Here is a 22,066-nt window from a genome sequence, read left to right as displayed (position 1 = left end):
TGAGGTTAATTCAGGGGTTTCCATTCAGCGGGTCAGGTCACAATGTACTTGTTTTCTGAATATCAATGTACTTTAGTAGTTCTAATGTATAATTCAGGTATGTGTAACCTTTCTGATGTTAATAGTGGTCCACAATGTTGTCTAGTTTCTCTACTTTCCTTACCAGTTTATGAGCCACTTTATAATTCAAACTATGGTATTTATACACCAATATTTAAGCTGGCACATGTTTTCCATCTGCTTGAAAGTTCCTGAGTTCTATTAGTTCTTGCATTAGCATTATTCAGTGGCCTTGTGTATATTTGAAAACGTTATCAATGTCCCATATTTCCAATTCTATGCTTAGAAAGACACAGCTTCACCTCAAACTGCTGATGCCAAACAAGGCAGAACCATGGGTCTGGGTTTCTTTTGTTATTCTTGCTCAGAGGAGCATTGCTAGCATTCCAGGGATGGACAATCCTTTGGGAGAAATCAGACTGACATTCAAATGGATATTTCTCATCTGTGGAAGCTACCAGGTGCTAACCCATAGTTGTGGACCCTCTTGAGAACAGGTAATTTGGTAATGCTAATTTTCAGTCAATGGGCTCCACATTTTTTTTATATTTTCCAAACCCATGTTTGCCAATATGTGTAAATACATGTTTTGGATACTAGCCACAAAAGAGGAAGCTCATTCTCAATATTAACATTGCACACAATTAGTCCTGTCAGTCCAGCCACCTTAGCTATCTAGTTGGCATAGTCACAATGAATGTGAGTATTTTGCCCAATTACAATCTTTCTTTACACAAACCTGTGGTTTCCTAGCAGTATATTCTTCTTTATTAATATTTGAACGATTCAAGCATTGTATAAGCATTCATAAATCCATGAATTTCATTGAAATGGGTGAGTCTACTGGTAATTGTCGAACAAACAGTGTGTTGGAAATTTAATGTATGCTCCTGAGACATTTCACTGGTGTTAGTCTAATATATGCAAGCATAATAAAAAATAAACCGTAATATATTTTTACTGATCACTCACTTTCTCAGCACCTTTCCTCTTTTAAGCTCAGAAAGTCGACCAAATTCTAAAATTGGTTTCATGCCTACTTATTCATAGCCTTAGAAACTGCGTAGACATTGTCCGTTCATGATCCCCTACTAACCAACTCATTTTCCATCTTTCCAGTGTACTTCATAGCTTGGGCTTCCGAGCTCTCGCCTCTTTACACATTATTAACATTGTTTACTCTGCACCTATAAAATTACATTTCTAGCTTCCAATGGATCTGTTGAGAACTAAGCTAAAAGATGCTCTGCAAAAAATGATTACTGTTGCAAGCAGACATTGCATAGCATATATGCCAGTAGTTTTACATTTTGGAAGGAGAGACTTAAACAGCTACCGTGGGCTGTCTATGTACTTAATTTTGGATACATTTCAAAGTTGAACCCCACTTTGTGTACTAATAGCATTTATTATTTGTTTAAATAAGGTTTGCTTTCTCATTGACATTCCCAAAGTATGGCAGTGCTGTCCATGCCTTATGGGCATTCTCCAGTCTTCTAAATGGCACCTTATAGGATTTTGCAATTGCAAAATCAATATGATAACCTACGGTGGCACTCCAAATATAAGAAAAGCTTACTCAGTACCTCTTATGTTAATGATGTCATATTACCGATGCATGAAGAATTAATTTGATAATGTTCTGAAAAGACATGGTTTGCTAACAGTTATCTCAAAATGTATCAATATGTCTGTGTCACCTCAGGGTTCTTTGCTAACAGCTGCCTCAAAAACTACCACTTTCTTGATTCAGCTTAAGTTCTCTGTACACCCAGAACTCCATTATCGTTCTTCATTCCCAACTCTCTAAATCCTGTAATTTCTGAGATTCCTATGAACTGCCACTTTGTCATATAAATCTGCATCCCGCCACTCTTGAATTCAAGTTTTTTGTCTCTATGTTGACCACCCTGACTTGTAACAGGAGCTTATTTATGTATCTAATTTTAATTTATTTGTGTTTCTGAAGCATAGTGCAGTGTAGCAAATGTAAAATCAGAAAACTAGTGATTTAAGCATTATCTGAAATGTGATGTGTGAATCTTCATTTTAAGGGTAGAGGAAGGCCTTTCCGTACCATGGGCCAAGCTACAATGAATGCCCAGATCTCTTTACTGGCTGTGATCCATTTCAGGTTTTACAGTGCTGAAAGTAGAGAGGGCCTATCTCTGAGCAGTTTGGATCCGATTATTGCTTCAACAAGGAGCTGATGAAGGGTTTTAGACTTACAGGTGATGTGGCTTCTAAGTTGGAGGCGTAGAATCAACATTCCTTTTTTGTCTGAAAAAATGTTATTTGGTGAATCAAAGTGTTTAGGAAGCTGAGATATAGGGCCTCATTACGAGGTATGCCGGTAGCCATGCCGCTATTGGCGGCATGGCTGCCGGCAAAACCGCATCCGTGTCCTCAGAATGAGGACTTACCGGACCATTCCGAGTTCGGATGGCCCGGTAATTCCTCACTCGAGGACACGGACATGGTTCATCCCCATTCCCATTTCAGCCCTCACAGGGCTGAAATGGGAATGGGAGAGGGAGTAAACAACAGGCCATTACGAGATGGCCCGTTGTTTGCTACCTCTTCCCCTCGCGAGACCCGGTATGCACGCCTGGTTTTCCCAGGCGTGCTTAACGTGTCCCGCGAGGGGACCTCGTAATGTGGCGGAACGGGTTGAACGGCGCCGCTGCCTTTTACGGTGCCGTTTAACCCGTTCCGCCAGGGTCGTAATGAGGCCCATAAACTGTTAAAGTGTTATAGAGTAACCCAGTTTTGACAAGATGAAAACTCTGTTCACCTCAACCTGATGAGACATGTTTAACACAAGTATTGTCTTCTGCATAGGAGATTTATCTATGGTCCTGGATTTGTCATATTTAGGAGATTGGGCTTTAAAAAAAAATAAGGATTTTGTGGGTGCTTCAGGAATGAGTGGGGTGGGGCAAAGGGCTAAATCAGGTAAACATTTATTTAGAACCTAGGGATTGTCTCCTCCTTGCAGAAAGGTCAGTTTGCTTCCATTATTTGTTGGCTATTTGCACATCTTCTCAACAGTTCAGTGGTTGCTGACTTCCCCTCTAGCCTCTTGCTCAGCTCCCACTCACCTGGATTCGTTTATCAAAAAGGGAAAAAGTGTTAACTTACCTTCTCTTACCCCAGGTTGTGAGACAGACATGATATGAAAAGAGATGACACAGATAGCAAAGATATAATTCAATCAAGTTGTATTAAATGATCAGGACAATATAACGCCTAACTAACCTTATGCTATGGCAGATTTCCCTACCTAATGAAACCTAAGGAAAGTCTATCTCAAAAAGCCCAAAATCAAATGTTCAAAAGCAAATGTTCAAAAAGTGTTAATTCAAGTTCCTATAAAAGTTATCTGGTTCAGTTCAACACAGTTCCAATATAATCCCTTTCAAGTGCTGAAAGTACCTTTCGTGGGTACACAGGTATCACAGTTCACAGCAAAACGAATGTCTAGGGGTCTCCCAACCACAAGTTCAAATGCAACGAAAAGGTTCACACAACACTGAGGTCTTGGGACTCCCTTCCCCAAGACAAAGATTCTCCAACTTTACCTCTCAAGGTTCCCTTCCCTAAGAGGGACTTTACTTCCAAGAGTTGAACTTTGCAAATTCTCAGGCTCTTCGATTCAGGAGTTAGTAAGACAATGTAGAATCAGCCTGACCCCTTCTTAGGTCAGTTTCAATAATGTTTTACAACTCCTTGCCACTGGTCAAACTTTCACTGGCTTCTGGTCTAGGTGCAGTTGTCAGAGCTCACGGTCCACCCATCACTGGTCACACAACCATAAATTATAGGTCCTGCTTGTGATTTGAGTCTTGATGTTAGAAAAGTTGACACAATGAAACCTACTGGTCTAGGCATAGTTGTCAGAGCACATAGTTCATCTATTACAGGTCACGCAACCATCGGTTTCACATAGCTGATAATCAATGCTTCACAAACTTAAGTTCTTCACTTTATTCCTGAGGAGTCTCTTTGGCAATAAATAGCTTTATGCAGTTTCTGTTATACGGGCTCAAACAGCCCCTCTTGCCAAAGTCAGTGGAAGATATATAAATGTTCACTGTGTGGGCTCAACAGCCCCTTTTCCCACATTTACAGTCAATATTAGCATGCTGGTAATGTTACAGGCTCACTAGTCTTTTTCGTTGAATTCATAATTCACAATAGGCGAGCCTCATTACGTTACGCATTCAAAATTACAAGGGTCCAACTGTTTTTGACTTTCAGCATTCAAAATGATCAGGCCTTAGCTTTGTGCAGCTTTTTGTTCCATTCGGTATTCAGGATGATGTGCCTTGGGCTTAGCAGCCCCTCTCTGAGTGCCCAGAGCCTCAAGTGTCCTCTGACACTTACAGGACTGCAACTCTGCTTCGCCGGGTGCTCCCTCTCATCACATCATCATTGATGCTCATCTCTGCCTCTGCTCTCCATAGCGGTCGTGTTCTGCCTTCCTTCTCAGTTCGGCACTTTACTTCTAGGCAAGACTCCTGGGAAAATGTTTGGTGTTTCGGTGCCTCAGCCTATCACCCCTTCAGCACAGCTCCTTCCAGCTTCTCTCCTCCTGAACCTTCTGCAGCTCTCGTGTTCCCTGCGTGCGTGCTTCCCCTGCTTCACCTATGGCTTTGGCTTCCCCAGTTCTGTTTGGTTCTCTGAGCGCCAACTTGTATATGTTCCCTGAGTGTGGGTTGAGAATGAGCTGCAGGTTAAACAAATAATTCTTAATTGCCTGAGCTTGTGTACACCTATTAGAGAGACATGCCTAATCTCTTTGGCTACAGACCTCTAACCCACTCTTCTTCATAACAGTACCAAAGTGGTTTCTACATGGTGAAATCTGCATTGCTCCGAGTTGCCTCTTCTTCTTCACAGTACCCAAGGGGAATGTTAAGGGGTTGATGGAATATGACTGGCAATAGCCCATAAAGGCGAAGAGAGGGGATGGTAGGTCAATATCAGGAAAGGGGGGCATACCATGTCTCTCAAGTAGGTACCCTTTCTCCAATCCCCAAGGACCCTCCACTTAGATTATCCTCCCTTGCTTGTACATCCCCAAGGTCGGGATTACAGACGATGGCTACCTGAAGAGAAAATCTCAGGGGTGTAGATGTGGGAGCACCTTCAGTTTTCTCACAAGGATCACAGATCAACCGTCCCTGTAATCCCTTTTGTGAGTAGATACAGGGTGGTAGAATTTCCTTGCAATGATCATCATGAATGTCTCAAAGAGGGCACAGGTATCCTAAACTGGTGCAATACTTAAGGCACATTTACAAATGCAAAGCCTCTGTTTAGGCCAACATCAGATTAAGGCCCTCAGAGTAATGTGGGCTACCATGCTTGATTATGACATTTCTAGCTGCAAGCACAGATTGGGCAACACTGCTGCCCCTACAATAAATACTCTGAACCATAGTTTTGTACTCTACGGAATTGTTATATTCTACCTGGGTGTGCTTTCAGATGCTGAATTATCATTGCAAATAATGGTTTCCATATACCACTCCCGCATGATACTGTCATTACAAACTTTACGGAAAAAACAGTGTACAGCATATACATCATATTCAATAAATCATTTCAATCACATTGCACGTACAGTACTAAGAAGAAAATGATTGAAATATCAAGCAGGAAAAGGTTACTTTTCTGTGCATTGACAATAAACGTTCAATCACCAGTTTGTTTTCCAACAAACATTGAATGTGGCACAATGAGTCATTCTTTCAAAAATCAGATCATTCGGAAGAACAGAAAAAAAGATCATTAATCTCCAACTTGTTCAATTGAACTTGCAGCAGAATTGATCAACTCACTTCAGACCTGGAAATACCCTGAGGCCGTTCTTGATCAAGAGTAGAGCACATGTTACAGACAGCATTTGCCTTCCACGGACGGGAAAAGACTTTTAAAAAAGAAGGCGCCGTTTTTTAGCTTTCCAACACATGCACCCATACCAGAAATAGGCACGGAGACTCAGTACATATATTTATAGTAACATTTTCAAAAAACAAACCTGGCTAAATTGAAGGCATCATCGATCAGTCCTGCTCGATTACTGACAGAGATAACCTGTGAAAGCAAATCAAAATACAAAAACATTATTGAGATTCATAAATCGAGATGGGAAAACTTTACGTTCCTACTCTCCCTCCAGGCAAGCAAAGAAGGGATCCTACCTCAGGGTTTTTCATTAGCTGGTCAATCAGCATTCTCCAGTTCCTCACATCATAGTTAACCCTAAAATAACCAATTTGATTGATGTTTCCTAATACCCAGTTGCTCTCGTCCAAATGGTGAATTCGATGGCTCTCTGAAATGAAAGAACAGAAGTGTTTTTTATTATACATACTGAGTTTGCGGGCTAAAGCAGAATTGTGCACCATGTCTCGACATATAAAAACCGTAGAATGTCAGATCAACTTCCAAATGTGCACACACAACAACTGCTTGTGTGACTACAACCCTCAAAAATAATGAATCAAGCACCTTTTCAGGATTTAAAATCAGTGGTTAGCAGAACGGGCACATATTATAGATATATAACGTTAGGGCTGGGAAGATGCGAAGGTATCACTATAGAATATACTGCACCGAATGGTTCCAAGTGTCATCTGATAGAAAACGAGAGTGAACGTGCAGGTGCTCCCTGCATACAGGATTGCAGTTCCTAGATTCCCTTAAAAGGCCAGTAGTGTCTGTGGTGGCAATGTGACTACCCATTACTCTCAGATGGGGAGTACATGGGGGGAGCAGGGGCTTCCTTTGCATATCAACCCCAGACCCATCATGAGCTAGCTTTGAGAGGCAACTGGTCCCCAAAGAGAGCAAATTTTGAGTTGTCCATGATGTCACTGGAGTCAATCATTTTGAATATACACCGTATTTAAAAGCTACCCATTCATAATTGTATATTGCAAACTCACTGCCATGCATCACATTTCTCCTTTTGCATGTTTCCCATGGACGAGGCTTACAGGGAGTGGAGAGGGGAGCTATGACGCATTAGGGAATTAAATATAACACACAAACACCGGTTTCTGGCTTCACTTAACTCAACGACCAAGCCACGACACAGATTATCTAACCTGCTTGCAGCAAGCACCCTACTAAGGGTGGCCTGCCAAATTTCTCCACTGTGAGCCAACTCACCCATATTTCTGCCTTGATAAAGACTACGGTCGAAATGCGCGTTGGCTTTCTGTTTCACCTCACACGGCCCAAGTTGCCAGACTCTGTCATGTTCTTTTTAGTACATTAAATGAAACAACTCAGGACTGATGTGTCACTATTTTTCAACAACCTATCAAAACTAAGTCCCAAGATTCTCACTGAAACTGGACAACCATCAACTGACAGCGCCCATATGGAACAAGGTTTGTCACCCCACCTAGTATCTAACCTCTTGGGAACCCTGGAGTTTTGGTTCCCAGACAAACCTTGTGCCAGGCTGCAGGCAATATTTCAATCATAGACTGAATCTGTGGGCAAGGGACCGGCTATCCCGACACAAAACTCCAAACTCCTTGAACTGACATTTGGAAGTGTTGCTTTTTATGATGGGGAAGGTGTCTGTTGTAAAGTAAGACACAAACGTATGCTTGCAGTTATTTCTCACTATCTCTATGTGCCTCTCTCTATAACTATGCAAACATGAGAATACTATTCTAATGCTGCTTAATTCATGGTAGGGGCCTCAGACTCTTAAGTGTTCTTATCTCTTTTTACATGTTTTAAGGGTGATAACGCAACTCATATAATGATTTGGGGAGAACGTTTCTAAGGTGCTATGAAGTGATATGGTGCATCCTGTAAATCTGTGAAAAAAGTACTGGGCACCTTTTTTCCTGCAAATAAAATCAAGATGTCCACCCACATATATCCCTCAAGGTTATGTGTCTGGATGTGCTGTTTTTCAAATAGCACACACCTAGCTGTGGAGCAACAGAGCATTGTACCACAATGTGATACATTGATAGAGTACAATAACTTGGATACAAATAGAATTATCAGATTGAATGCATTTATAAAACTGTTACCCTTTCCTTTAACAGGTTTTTGTAGTTTCCTCCAGTCATCGAAGGGATGAATATGTACCTGCTACCAAAAAAATCAACATGCCATTGGATAAAAATAACAGTCCTGCCTGCACTGAATCATTTACTGGGGTGAACTAAGTGCAAAGTCACACCCTTAAGTCCTGCAAATCTCTGCCCACCTTAACAAATATCCTATCCTCAACAAATAGCAGTCAGGGTTCAGACAAGGCTATGGAATGGAGACTGCTCTATTGGAGCTTAAGTCCAGACTTTTGGATCCTATGGATGAAGGTAAACCGTCTCTCCTGATGTTGTCGGACTTGTCTGCGGCCTTTGACCTGGTGGATCACTCCATCTTGATCACCAGGTTCAAGGACCTAGCTAACTTCTCGGGTGAAGCTGTCCATTGGATCTCTTCATTCCTCAACAAACGAGAGTGTCAAGTCTATTGTGGAGCAGCACACTTATGCAATATTTTCATGGTCCACTTTTTTGCCCTTTTGGAACAGAATGGTGGGGCCTTTACAAATTACACTGATGACACCCAGTGTGTCATCCCATTGACTGGTTGGCACGAGGAAGATGAATTCCTTCCAAAGATGGATGTTGCAGAATGGTCTTGTTCTGAATAGAGACAAGACGGAATTGATGGTAGTTGGCACTCCTAACATAGTAAGGAAACTAGGGCCATCTTACGAGAATTTCCTTATTGGAGATACTAAAACGATACCCAAAAGAAGGTTAAGACGCTTGTTATTTTCCTTTACCAGTATTTGTACATGAAGGCGCATGTTAGTAGCTTGGCTGCTTCCTCAGCATACTACATTAGCATTTTTAGTCCATCTTTGCCCATTCATCATGCAAACTAGTGCCAAGACTATTGCAAGGGCCAGTGTGGGTGCCAAAATTCTTTACTGTTGCAGCCTACTGCCTGGCATTACAAAGTTGGACTGCAATCGATTGCAGGTGATACAAAACAGTGCAGTTCGAGTGGTCAATGGTCTTGCATGGAGATACCATCTATCGGAGGCCAGACAAAGTCTGCGCTGGCTTCCAGTACAATCGAGAATATTGCATCTCCTTCTGTTAATAACATGCAAATGTCGTTTTGGCAAAATGCCCTCCTATTTACAGGACCTTCTCAAAGAGAAAAATAACTGATCAGATCTTATAAGGCTGATCAGCTAGTCATCCCTATATGTAACACCACCAAAGCTATGAAGGGATTATTTCAAAATGTGGCTCCAAGAGCATGGAATGTTCTTCCGCTCGATCTTAGAGTATTGATGTCCACTGAGATAGGGCCTCATTACGACCTAGGCGGTAAGTTACCGCCTGGGCCGTGACTTTACCACCATGGCGTAAACTACGTTTACGCCATGGTGGTTGGCGGACTTACCGCCCCATTCCGACCTTGGCGGGGCGGTAAGTCCCCAATCCCCATTTACCCTTCCCCATTCCCATTTTTGCCCCATAGGGCATAATGGGAGTGGGGAAGGCGTTAATTACGCCACCGTAAATTACGGTGGCGTAATTAACTCCATGGTCCCTTAGTGCCATGGATTTTAACACCCGCCAAAAGCGGGTGTTAAGACCTCCATGGCGCTAAGGGACCTCGTAATTGGCGGTAAGGGGTCGGCGCAGCTAACGCTGGCGTTAACCCCTTACCGTCAGGGTCGTAATGAGGCCCATAGTCAGGAAAAAACTAAAAACTCTGCTGTTGGTCTTATTATTCATCACCTGTTTTTTCCTCTCACAATGCTCTTGGTTCATGGTCTTTTCGTTCAGTTTTTTGGTCTCCATTGATTCATGTGCGCCCTTAAGCCTACGGGTACATGGATGTGGATTATAAATTAGTAAAGTAAAGTAAAGTTAAGCTACAGGGCATCATGGAAAAGATGCGTTTTTTCGGTTCCTCACTGGGCATCAAACTGCATGTAAATACTCATTTTAATAGGCAGACAGTATCGGTGTGTGTGTCTGTGTGTGAGAGAAAGAGAGAGCGAGAAAAAGAGAGAGAGACACAGAGAGAGAGACAGAGAGAGTGAGAGAGAGAGAGAGAGAGAGAGAGAGAGAGAGAGAGAGAGAGAGAGAGAGAGATTAAAACTAAGATAGACGGCCTTCTGGAGGGGGCATCAGAAAAACGTAACTTTTTTAGGTGTCCCTGGGACAGTATGATGAAGCAACAACATGTGTAATGACATTTAACAAAGGGGACTTGCCATTAACTTAAATGTAGCAGGGCTAACAGATCTGCCATCCTACAATGTAGAGTTCTCCTTTTGACATAGTTGACAATGTCCAGTGAATACTATTTTCTAAGGCACAAAACAAATCCCACAGCTTCCTTCGGCAATACAAGTGTCAGGACTAACAGATCTAAGCAAACACCAGGAGTAATCATCTAAAATATTCACAAGTTCAATGACAAGTCGATAATTAGAAATACATTTGAAAGGAATTGTTATTTTTCAAGCATTGATAGTGTGATTTGGAGGTTCTGTGATACTTAGGTCCTTTCTGAGCAAAATCGTCAGTAGGGAGAAGAATGTGAACCATTAAACAATGGCTTCAAGAGAAGAGTTCCAGATTGGTATGGACTTTCCAACCTTTTCAAGATTAAGCAAAAATGCCATCAACCCAGAACACACTAAAGGCGGCAACGAGATATTTTTTGTGACATGGGGACCTGTGCAATGCAACACAAGAAAAGATCAGAGAAGCAGATCACTATACAATGAGCTAAGCCTAACTCCAGAAGGAGAAAGTATATGAACATACTAGTATGGCACACACTAGCGTGAGAAAAAGAAACATTCCTTGGAGTTTTCGTTAATATATTTGAGTGCTTTTGATGTTGGAGTAGTGGCTATTCATAAAAAGGGAATTTCTGTCACATCATGATAGTCACTAGTCAGTGTTCCATAGAAATACATAGCATTCATTGTTTGTTCTTATCCATTCTCCACAAGGAGTTGCTATGACTTCTTGGGTGGTAACATACCCTATTGCAAAAACAACCCCATACCATGGAGATCTAGAATATTAGCTGCCCCGTTCTTCTCTGCAGATGATACGTTACCAATTTGTGATAATTAGATACTGGCACAAAAGTACTTTTGTTATTGGCTCTGTTTTAGCTGAGATTTTATAAAGGTTTTTTGGTTGTGATCTGTACTCCTCTTTTGTTCTCACAAGAAAGTGATTGCTTTCTTTGCTGATTATCATGACTATACCTCTTGCATAAATTCACCTTTACCAAAATGACGTCCAGGCACTCTAGCTTCTCTTGAATACATCCTTGATTCTCGTGAGAAGATGGAAATGCCTTGAAATTAAGATGCCTTCCAAAGCCCCCTCAAACTTTAAATGCACAAACAATTGTTTTGACTTCCCACATTCACCCTGATGCCAATGTGCCCCAAGCAACCATCCAAGCATAATGTCAACCTCATTGTTATTCCCATCATGTACTCCAGGAAATCAATAACATTCTTAGAAGAAGCTACGTTTTCCTTGAAAAAAAGATGAAAATGGACAGCAATAATATTACCTAGCAATCCCCCAAACCTCCAACTACTTAGTTGCTTCTGTTTCACTCTCCCCTCATCCATAATGTAGCAGGACAACCTCCCACCAAAATAATTTAGGACAAATTTCGGTTTTAATTTTTGCAGGAATTCAGGCAACTATGCCTTGCATCATTGAAAAAACATGAGCAATTAGCAACTTTTCATTTCTAAAAAGCCTCACTTTCTGCGATGGCTTTGGGAGAAATATAAATGCTGTTTTTGGGGTTAGAGGCACTTCTTTGTCCACCAAATTCAAAAAAACAACATTTGCACTACTTTTTGCCGAACTTGTTTGAAAATATGAAGCAAATTCATCCAACGGTTTAGACTGTGTGACTGTTCAATGAAGGCAGATTTTACTTATGAAAATAAAACAATGCAAACAAAAAAAAATACCCCCTTTGCTTTAATGTTGTATAACATTTGAACTACTGCAAACATGTATGCTATGTTTTAGGATTGTAGGGGTCGCGGGCCAGAAAGAATCTATGCAGATACATCAAATGAGTCAAATATTATTAGCAATACAGTTTTCCCAACTTCAATGGATCTTAAGTTTCCCCTCAACTATGGGTTGCAAACTTTATGACCACTGCCACACACATATTATCCACTTTTAAGGAATGCTGGACAGAGCAGAGGCAAACCTTCAGCTGGCATCTACACCTATTCACCCAACAATGCAGGATATACATATATTGTCGAACTGTTTGTCCATGTGGCCATTTATGTATGCACCAGTAGGAAGTGTTATATAATATTTAGTAACAGTCCTTATGTATTTTTTGGATTATCAGACTCGGCTCATGTGACTTGATCCCTGTCTTTTCACAGCTGCTGATCATTATCCCTGAGTAAAAACGGATAAACCCACTCCATTGCTACAAAGTTAGGTGTGAGTAATTTTAAGGATGCGCCAAACAAATTATAGTTGCATTGAGTTTCTTGTTTTTTTTTTTTTAGAGTTTGTATCCCTTCTATGTTGACAAGTGTTTCGGCTTCTGAGCGTGACCAGCAGAGGAGATTCAAAATGGCAGAATACTTGCTTAACAATGAGGAGGAATCATCAACACTTTTCTCACTGAGGGGAAGCATGACACATGTTTTCCAAAGCATAAGGAATAAACGTGAATATTTAAGACAAAAGTTTGTTGAATTGGAAAGTGTGTCAAGAAAGGAAATAGATAGATTTTGGGAAAAGGTTTCACTGAAAAACGACTTCAAAAATGAACAAATTCCTAGAAGTTTACGGATTCAAATTTTTCCGGATTTTAAGAATGATGAGGATAATGACCTTTCTGAACAGGTTCCAAAAATATCGGCATACAAATACATCGCCATATTTTTGCCATGATATTAAACCATGGAACCTGCAGGGGACACCCCTGCAATCCCCATAATTATCTTAATGGAGCAGGGGACACCCCCGCATCGCTTGGTCCCAGTAACCCATACATTATCCACACTCATAATATTGCGTATGGCCTTAACCCACAACCATATATATGGTGATATTATTGGTGGGGATAATATTCCCTGATACTGCTGAACAATGGGAAACCAACCTGAACGGAAGCTCTGAAACAATACTTCAGTTGCTAGTTGAGCATGCAACAAGGGAGCCAGCAGAATCGATAGAGAAAATAAAAAAAGAAATCTCTGAGATGAAGGCTTTGGAAGCCACAAAAGAAAAAACTATCAACAAATGTATGAAATGTTAAAGGAATAACAGGATGAAATGAAACTGAGAATTATGGGGAAGTTCTAAAGAGATGAACAAGACTACCGGGGGGATCACATTTACACGTTCCAAGATAAATTCAACCAACAAGCTAAGTAAATATCAAGGGGTAGTACCCCACATACTTCATCAGGGTGTTCAGATATTGAATCAGACCAGGATGCTGGGACATCGAAAAGTGGGGTTAACATGGCCAAGAGTGTCTTGAACAAACAATGATTTATGAATCATATCAGAAGATTCAAACGAGGAAATAGAAATGGAATTGTGAAACAAGATGTTTTCAATTACCCACAAGGCCAAGCACACCAGTGACAATACCAGGAGGAAAGGAAGGTGTGGGGGTAGAGGACATAGGAAACAAAAATTCACTAACATATCTGAACAGAAGATTAACCAGAGCGAGCACAAAAGAAGTGGCCAAGAGGAACAGGTGAACAACCTGGTAACAATCCCATCGGACAGGATTTTGACTAAGGGTGAGGTCTCTGTGCTGAACAGGGGCCTTTCTTTTGCACCATCGACGCAATATAACCCTGTTGAGCTACACATAGATTTGTTCAAATTTACATGCAAACTGAAACTGAAAAAGTTTTTTGCAACACAGAATATCGGACAATAGAGTGTGATGAATTGGTGGATAAGAGCCCACTGACGACAGAAGATATTGAAAATATTTGTCTGGCCAGATCATTAGGCGAATCAGAGGATTTTGAGATGAGAAATATCCTTCAAGAGCTGCACATAAAACTGGATAATATTGACATGAAAGAACTGAAACCCAAATCAAAGTTTGTTCCGCAATTACCATTAGACAATGTGATTGATACCTTTCAGAAAGTGTTAACTGAGGATATTACTCAGATAGTGGGAAGACAGAAAAACAAACATAATAGAGACAAATGGAAGAATAACCTATGAGAAGATGAAGACAAGGCACTAAATAGATTGGCTCAAGACAAATCTATTGAAATAAAAGAAGCAGATAAGAGAGGAGATATTGTTGTGATGAATAGGCGAGACTATATTAAGATGGCAATGAACCATTTAGAAACCCCTAACTGCTATAAGGTTTTGTAATCTAATCCATGCAAGAAAGTAACACAGATACTAGAGGAACTCATTGAGAAATGGCATAGGCAAGGGTTAATTAGTGATGAGGAGAGATCATTTTCTAAACATTAAAGAACCTACCTTACCAACCATCCATTTTGTCCCAAAAGATACATAAAGAATTTTACCAGATTCCTGTGCCAGACCAACATTGAGCGAATTCGGGTGGGCAACCGCAACACTATCAGAGTACTTGGACAATATTAAACACCCACTTGTGCAAAAGCTGCCGGCATACTTAAAGGACACTACGAATGTGTTCCAAAGCTGAAGGAATAGTATAGGAACCAGAGTACATGTTGGCTACTTTAGACATCCAAGCCCTATATGACTTGGCAATCAAAACTAAAGTTCAGCCTCCCATTACCAACACATGGAGATGTTAAAGAAAAAGTTACAAGCTACACTAGAAGACAAGTTCATATTTAATGATGTTTTCTATCAGCAAATGAAAGGAGTCGCAATGGGAACCAAAAATGCTCCGGCACTTCCAAACCTATTCACGGTACTCTTTGAAGAATCTGTTGTTTATACAGACCAAGTATATTTGGAAGAAATAGTGACATAGTCACGAAATATAGATGACGTACTAATACGGAAGGGGACGAGAGAAGAATTGGCTGAATTTACGAGCAGAATAAACCGCAATTAATTTGGTATCCTATTTACTGCAGAGAGCAGCAAACTGAGATAAACTTCTTGAATTTGACAATCTAATTATCAGGTAACAGCCTTAAAACTTGTACATATAGAAAAGAAATGGAAGTGAACTCAACTCTTTTTGCTGCCACCTGCCACTATGAACCAACAATCAGGAATATTCCCATGGGAGAATTCATAAGAGCTTGTCGAAACTGTGAAGAACAAAAGAACGTTATGTGATCTACTGACAGAGAAATTTCAGCAGGGAGGATACACAATGAAAAATATCAAGACAGCGCAGGAAAGGGCGCGGACATTGTCAAGAAATGAAACGCTTAAAAAAAAGGAGAAGGGCTACAAGCAAGACAGCTACAAAATTAACTCTGTGTAAATACTCAAACAATCACTATCAAATACAGAGAATTTTGAAGAAGCACTGGCATCTATTAAGATTGGATAAACACCTGCAAGAGCATCTAGAGGATAAACCCAGAATGATTTTCAGAAATGTTCTAACATTGAAGAATTGTTTAAGCCTGTCGCTATTACCTGAATCAATACAAATATGGTTACAACCAAGGGAAAAGCTTTTTCGGAAATGTGGAGTATGTACTATGTCCAGATATAAGCACGTGAATTCTGAAATGTTCACAGATGGAAAAGGAAACAGAATTCGGATTGTGGACAGCATAAACTGTAAACTGAAATTTCTTTTGTACGCAATAATTTGTAGTTGCAATAAGATATACATAGGGAGCATGATAAGGGAATCGAGAACAAGGTTTAGGGAACACATTGCGACTATCGGTAGTCAGGATCCCAAATTTCCCTTAGCACACAACTGGTAATCTTTTCATCAGTTGGGAAATAAAATAGATATTGGATTTATTGGTTTAAAAAATATCGAAATGGGCAAGAGGGGAGGTGACAAAAAAGTGTTAAAACAAGCAGAGGCTAGATTAATATGTGAACTGCGTACAACAGAAGTGGGTTTGAACAAAGACAATGAGCTAGCAACATTTGTGTAAAAAGGGCATCTGATAAAGAGACTAGCACTTATCTGTCAGAAATGGCCACGACCAACTCACTGTTTTTAAAAATACGTCATGTAGGCGCTGAATGGGTCAGATAGATAGGTCTTTATTCATATGTAAAACAACATAAAGGACTATACGTTTTCATGAAATAAGTTTTACCATGCAGCATACATGCCTACACAATGGAATAGCATCATTGCCTAACTAAAGAACCATCATAAAGAGTACAACTCAAAGTAAACTTGCGTAAAGGGGACATTCACACAGCACTTAAACCAGCCTTATCTAAAAATACTTAATTTTTCCCATACAAATGATGAAAACTAGTCCTGTATGCACTTATTGCAACAAGAGAAGCCGCATATGAGGTATTATTAAAACAAGGACACTTAAACATTGGAATTTGAGTAGGGAGTATCAACCTCCAAAACAGGACAGCAAAAATGTAAAGTTAATTCTGGGACTTTGCTGCAAAGCGTGTGTGTAATATGGCAGTTGGGCACACTCAATACTAATAATGTGCAGGATAACATGGTTTCTCAAAGTATGGCCGGTACAGGCTCACACACGACAGAAGAGAGAGAGAAAAAAAAAACAAGCAGTAACAAGATTGCCATGGAAACGGCCATATACTAGTAGTAATGTACTTCTACATTAGTACATGTACATACCGTTGCCTGGTTTACAAAAGTGTTTTACAATGGCAAACCCCCATCGAAAAACGCTTTGTAAATGGTGCTGGGCGCTCATAATGCTTTTGTTTTTATGAGTGCCGATGCAAGGAAAATTACAGGAGCGCACTGATTAACTGAGGATGTAAGGATACTAACATAGTGACTCAGACTTGTTGTGGGGCTAATTTGAGCCAATGTTAATTGCAGAGCCTTTAATGAGCATGATCGCTACGGCAATGTTAAGTCACATGAGCAGGCAAGAATTTAAAGAGAAAGAGCCTGTTCTCATTAACTAAGCACCAATACAATGTATTGACTTATTGTTGTAGGAAGGGATTATCCCAGGACTGATATGTGACACCTAAATAACGATTGGAGGGTGAGTACAATGTTTTGTGTTGTTAAAAAAAGAGAAGGGAGGCAGCGCACTTAGAGAGGAGAGGATAGTGAGGAAAACTACCAATGTACTGCAGAACAGAGGTTAAAACTGTAAATCGGTGCAGATAAAGTAACGGGTAGAAAGAATGTGCGTTATGACACAAGGGAGGTATTAGGAAATATGAAGGATTTGGTGAATTAATAAACCAATGTACTTCATATGACATTAGGCAAGTATGGAATACATGACTATCAGTAAACCAATGTACTTACTAAGACACAACCATTCCCTTTTCCCACCCTAACCAATCCTCCCATGACAATCCCCCATTTTCTGTCTTGCAACCATATCAAACTGTACAATGCACAACACTGTTTGTTTTGTCATAATGTTGTCATTTGCTGCACACGAAACTCTTGAATGTACTAGCCTGTTTTTGAAAAAAGGCTCAGATGCCGAAACACATGTCAACATAATAGGGCTACAAAATCTTAATAAACCAAGAAACTGAATGAAACTATAATTTGTTTGGCACATCCTTAAGAGTACTCACGCCTAATTATATAATATATAGTTTTATAGCTAAAATCAGGATGGTGTGTGTGGGTGAACCGCGCCAATTTTTAGACATTAGTACATGTACATACCGTTGCCTGGTTTACAAAAGTGTTTTACAATGGCAAACCCCCTTCGAAAAACGCTTTGTAAATCAGGCCCACAATGTGTGTGATGCATTCCGCTCTACCTTTGGTAAAGTTTCAGAAACTATCTGTCGCTTCTGCGTTGCAGAACTTTTACATATCATGTCTATTATGTTTGATTTCCAGTTTAAATTTAAATTATGTGTTTTGTGTAGCTTAATGGTTGGAAACAATCCATCATAGAGAAATAAGGAAAACACAATTATGATTTATCAAATTGTGAAGACAGGCTAAGAAATGTCTTACCTGATTTGTTAGACACCCAAATAATTGCTTCCGACGAGATGTGACTTGTATTTCCTATTGCATATGTTAATGGAATCTGCCAGAGATAGCTGTGAGACAAAGCAAAGCAACAGTTATTTCAATGCCTCGCATTACCTTACCTAGTTACAAGGAAATGCTAATTAATCATTATGCGAGGATTACAAAAAAGTTCCCAATAGTTTCAGAACAACAAAGAACACATAAAAGCAATTTTTCTTTTTAGAAACTTTAATTGGTTAAGATATGGGTAAAAATAAATCAATAAAGACAAAGAGTAAAAAGAGCAAAGTGCTTTAGCAAAGCGTAGGAAGTGCGTGTATTAATTTCATAAAATGGAATTAGACATCAGTGCCTCCCTCCGCAGGCAAAATAGTATTAAATTCAGAAGCATGGGTATGTTTAAGAACAGACTTCTTGCTACAAGGTCATTTTTCACTCACAGATCTGATTGATCAATGCAGTTTGAAAACATCTGCCGTATGCCTTCATCAGAAGTTGATTTTGACAGTAAAAAGAACATTTTTATGATCTACAACAGCCCACCCATCAATGAAGCTGCAGCTTGTAATTTATCCAAGAAATACTGCAAACGTGATGCATCTGCACTCGTTTTGGAATGCATTTCTGGCATCATTAAAAAAGAATTAGCATTTAAATGAGAACGCGTTTCTGCAAGGTAAGGAGATGTGTAAATAAATGCTTCTTTTATCCGGAACACTACTCATTAATATTGTCCAAGGATGCAGTGCGATTCTGTTGGTGCCTTCGTAAATAATATTCATTGGACATTGGCGATTATGTCAAAATGAGAACACTGACAAGGAGGAGATGACATTGTAGGATTAGTCATTTTGAACAAGGATGCTAACTAGTAGGAAATAGACCCATAATCATTGGCTTGCGTTCATAGATCGGAGCAAGTTCCAAACCTACTTGGAAAGAGTATGTTGCTCACTGAAATTCTTATCAGTGTCTGCTTTCCACACATGTTTCCTTTTGTTTCAAACTCATAGGGGGCAATCCACAAAAATCCCATTACCGGGTGCAGATTAGACCTTCTTTTAGTTATACCAACATCTGTTCATGACCTGCATCCTGAAAAAAGGACTCACAAAGGATGTATGCCTCAAGAAGAAAAAAGTGTTATATGTACCTAATTCACAACAAAAGTGACTTTTGTCTGCTTTAGTGGCGATCTACCTGGGGCCCTGTGTGCTCCAGTTAATTGTGTTGATGTAGTACTACAGGAAACAGGATGTTTGATCCACCAAATAAACATATGTTCTCCAATATTTTTCTTTTATTGCACATATGCAACTCATTTATAGCGCAACAATTTAACTTTCAATGTTCTTACATCACCTTTACACCAAGAGCATGTAGGTGTAAATAAAGCAACAAGGGATATTTTTTTTCATATAGAAAATATTCATAAAAGGTTACTGCATGTTGACACCTTTGTGGGCGAGTATCTTTACTCAAGGGCATTCTTCGATGCACACGTTGAAACAACATTGATCCCTGACTGACTGCGTTGACTATATGAGTTAAGCATATTCAATTTCTGTGATTTAATGAGGCAAAGTGTTCCTGAAGGGTACTTTGTGCCATGTCATAAAATTTGCACTGATACAAGCTACACCTTTTTTCAGACATAAAACAAAGTTACTCCTGGAGAAACATCCATGAACTAAAGGTGGTAGCACCACAAATGTTTTTACTAAAAACGACTGCCCGGCTTGTTGAGCTGCTCAATATTAAAGTCCATTTAGATGCTCACAAAATCTAACAGGAATGTGTGTGTGACACATTTCAATACAGTGTATTTGCATGTTTTATACATTGGTTTGTTTTAGTTTTAGTTTTATTATTATGAGCACCTGGCTGGATTGTCTTCATTTGTGTGAGGTGTCTGTACATTACACCATAAAGGTTTCAATAGAAACCTCATTAAAATGCATGGAAATTCACAACCCATTATAGGGTGTAGTAGCATAGCAGGTAATATGTGGACTGCCTGTGAGCCATGCTGAGACCCCCCATGCAACACGAATGATTATGCTGCTGCATGGGCACGCTGCACACTGTACTAGTTGAAAGATGTAATTATGTGTTTTCATCAAACTTTACATCTTTCACCTAGCAGAGAAACAAGGGAGCTGTGCTTGGCTCGGTAGTCCTGACACCCAAATGTACCAGCCAGCCATGTGCATGGCCAGTAATATCCTGCGCAGTAATTAAAACCATAAGAAAAGATGTTCATGCTGGCTCTGTCAGTATATGCCAGTATCAGCATGTACGAACATTCTGTTGTTGGCTTTGCCATTAATGGCAGTAAAAATCGCAAGCCATAGGAGAAAATATGTTATTGCTGCTGCAAAAATGCTTGCCCAACCCCCACACTACCAAGTAAGAATACTCTTCATGGAGACTTTGCATTCAATTCAAGTAAACATGCAATGCTGCAGTAAGGAACTATCATGTTGTGTGGTGAACAACTTAGTCGCACGGCTTAGTAACATGTTCAAAAAGAGATGTATTTAAATTAAAAAAGAAACTAACTTGCACTATTGCTATGAGTGAGGTTCCCTACCTAACCAAAATAAAACTAAGGGTCCACGTCAAGTCTAAGCAAAAATCCTAAGTACCTAACTGGCTCTACCACTTTAGAAAAATTCCTAACTAAAAATAAAAGAGAGGCTTGTATAATAGATTGGTCCACTTGTATTCGACCTGTTCTCAAACTCACAGTTCTTGCAGATTGCATTTACAGCTTTAGTATAAAATTATTTTGAAAAATTAACAAATATTGTCAGTCTGTGTTTCCCCGCTCCCTTTTAATATGGAAACAGTTTCTGATCTTTAAAATGTTCCAATCCCTCCAGAATGCCTTGGAATTACACTTCTTCCTTTCCACCTTCGTAGCATTGGGACTTCCAAAAGTCAATAGCTCTGTGGTTAAATGTCTTTTTTTCTTGGTACAAATTTAGTTTCGGGCTTCTGCCCTGATGGAGAAAGCAGCCTCCTGTGATATCATGCACTTTGCCCTCAGAGTTACAGATTATTCTCCTTCCCTTCACTCTGTTTCAACACAGGCCCTATGTCTGTGCTTCCTTGATTCTCCCAGTGGTTGTTACAGCTTGGATATTCCATGTCTGCATCTTTTCCACTATCATTTATTGGGGCTTTGTGCCCATCTCGTTTTCTTCACTTCTCATACTTTTGGCAGATATTCTAACTTAGCGTTAGTGCTCATATCCCTTCTCTCTAGATAAGTTGGGGTGGGTGGTGCCCATTACATTTTCATATCTTTCATACGTCGGGCAGCTATTGCAGCCTTGCATCATATTGTTCATATCCCTCCCTCTCCGGATTAGTGAGTCGGGGTGCCCGTTACATTCACTTTGACTTTTGCACTGTGTCGTTTTCGCTCTTCCTGAAAATCCACACTCTTATGTCTTGCTCGCCTCCACACTTCTGCAGTATCTCTTGCAGCAGGAAATGAGTTTGTTGGCAGGATCACTGAACCTCAGACTCCTCTCTTCCATCAGGTCTCGGCATTGGTTCCTGAGTGCCAGGCCTTCCACTTGACCGGAGCTACTTACTCGGTCAAGGTACCCACCTTCCAGCTTCCAGATAGCAGGTTTTTTGCTTATCACCGCTGGCTTTGTGGCTCGATGTAACTATGTCCCCCCATGGTGTCAGTGCTCCAGGGACTCGCCTCTTCGTTGCACTTGCTCTCCTCCCAGAGAGGGAGCTCCTCCTACATTTACAGTCTGTTCTCCTTTTATATACATCATTAAAATCAATG

General features: G+C 40.1%; 1 protein-coding gene across 1 annotated transcript in view; it reads right to left on the bottom strand.

Moving 5' to 3' along the window:
* TRHDE (thyrotropin releasing hormone degrading enzyme) overlaps positions 1 to 22,066 on the bottom strand; it is a 3,000,980-nt gene that overhangs the window by 799,816 nt on the left and 2,179,098 nt on the right. The window contains exons 10-12 of the mRNA XM_069629390.1: positions 18,235 to 18,323; positions 6,270 to 6,403; positions 6,107 to 6,162 (exon numbers count right to left, since the gene is read on the bottom strand). Coding sequence (XP_069485491.1) covers positions 6,107 to 6,162; positions 6,270 to 6,403; positions 18,235 to 18,323 — 279 coding nt within the window. The remainder of the gene's footprint in view (positions 1 to 6,106; positions 6,163 to 6,269; positions 6,404 to 18,234; positions 18,324 to 22,066) is intronic.

This window comes from Ambystoma mexicanum, chromosome 12 (assembly GCF_040938575.1).
Source record: "Ambystoma mexicanum isolate Mex_15411 chromosome 12, UKY_AmexF1_1, whole genome shotgun sequence".
Classification (NCBI taxonomy): domain Eukaryota; kingdom Metazoa; phylum Chordata; class Amphibia; order Caudata; family Ambystomatidae; genus Ambystoma; species Ambystoma mexicanum.
This window is presented reverse-complemented; position numbering and strand designations above follow the sequence as displayed.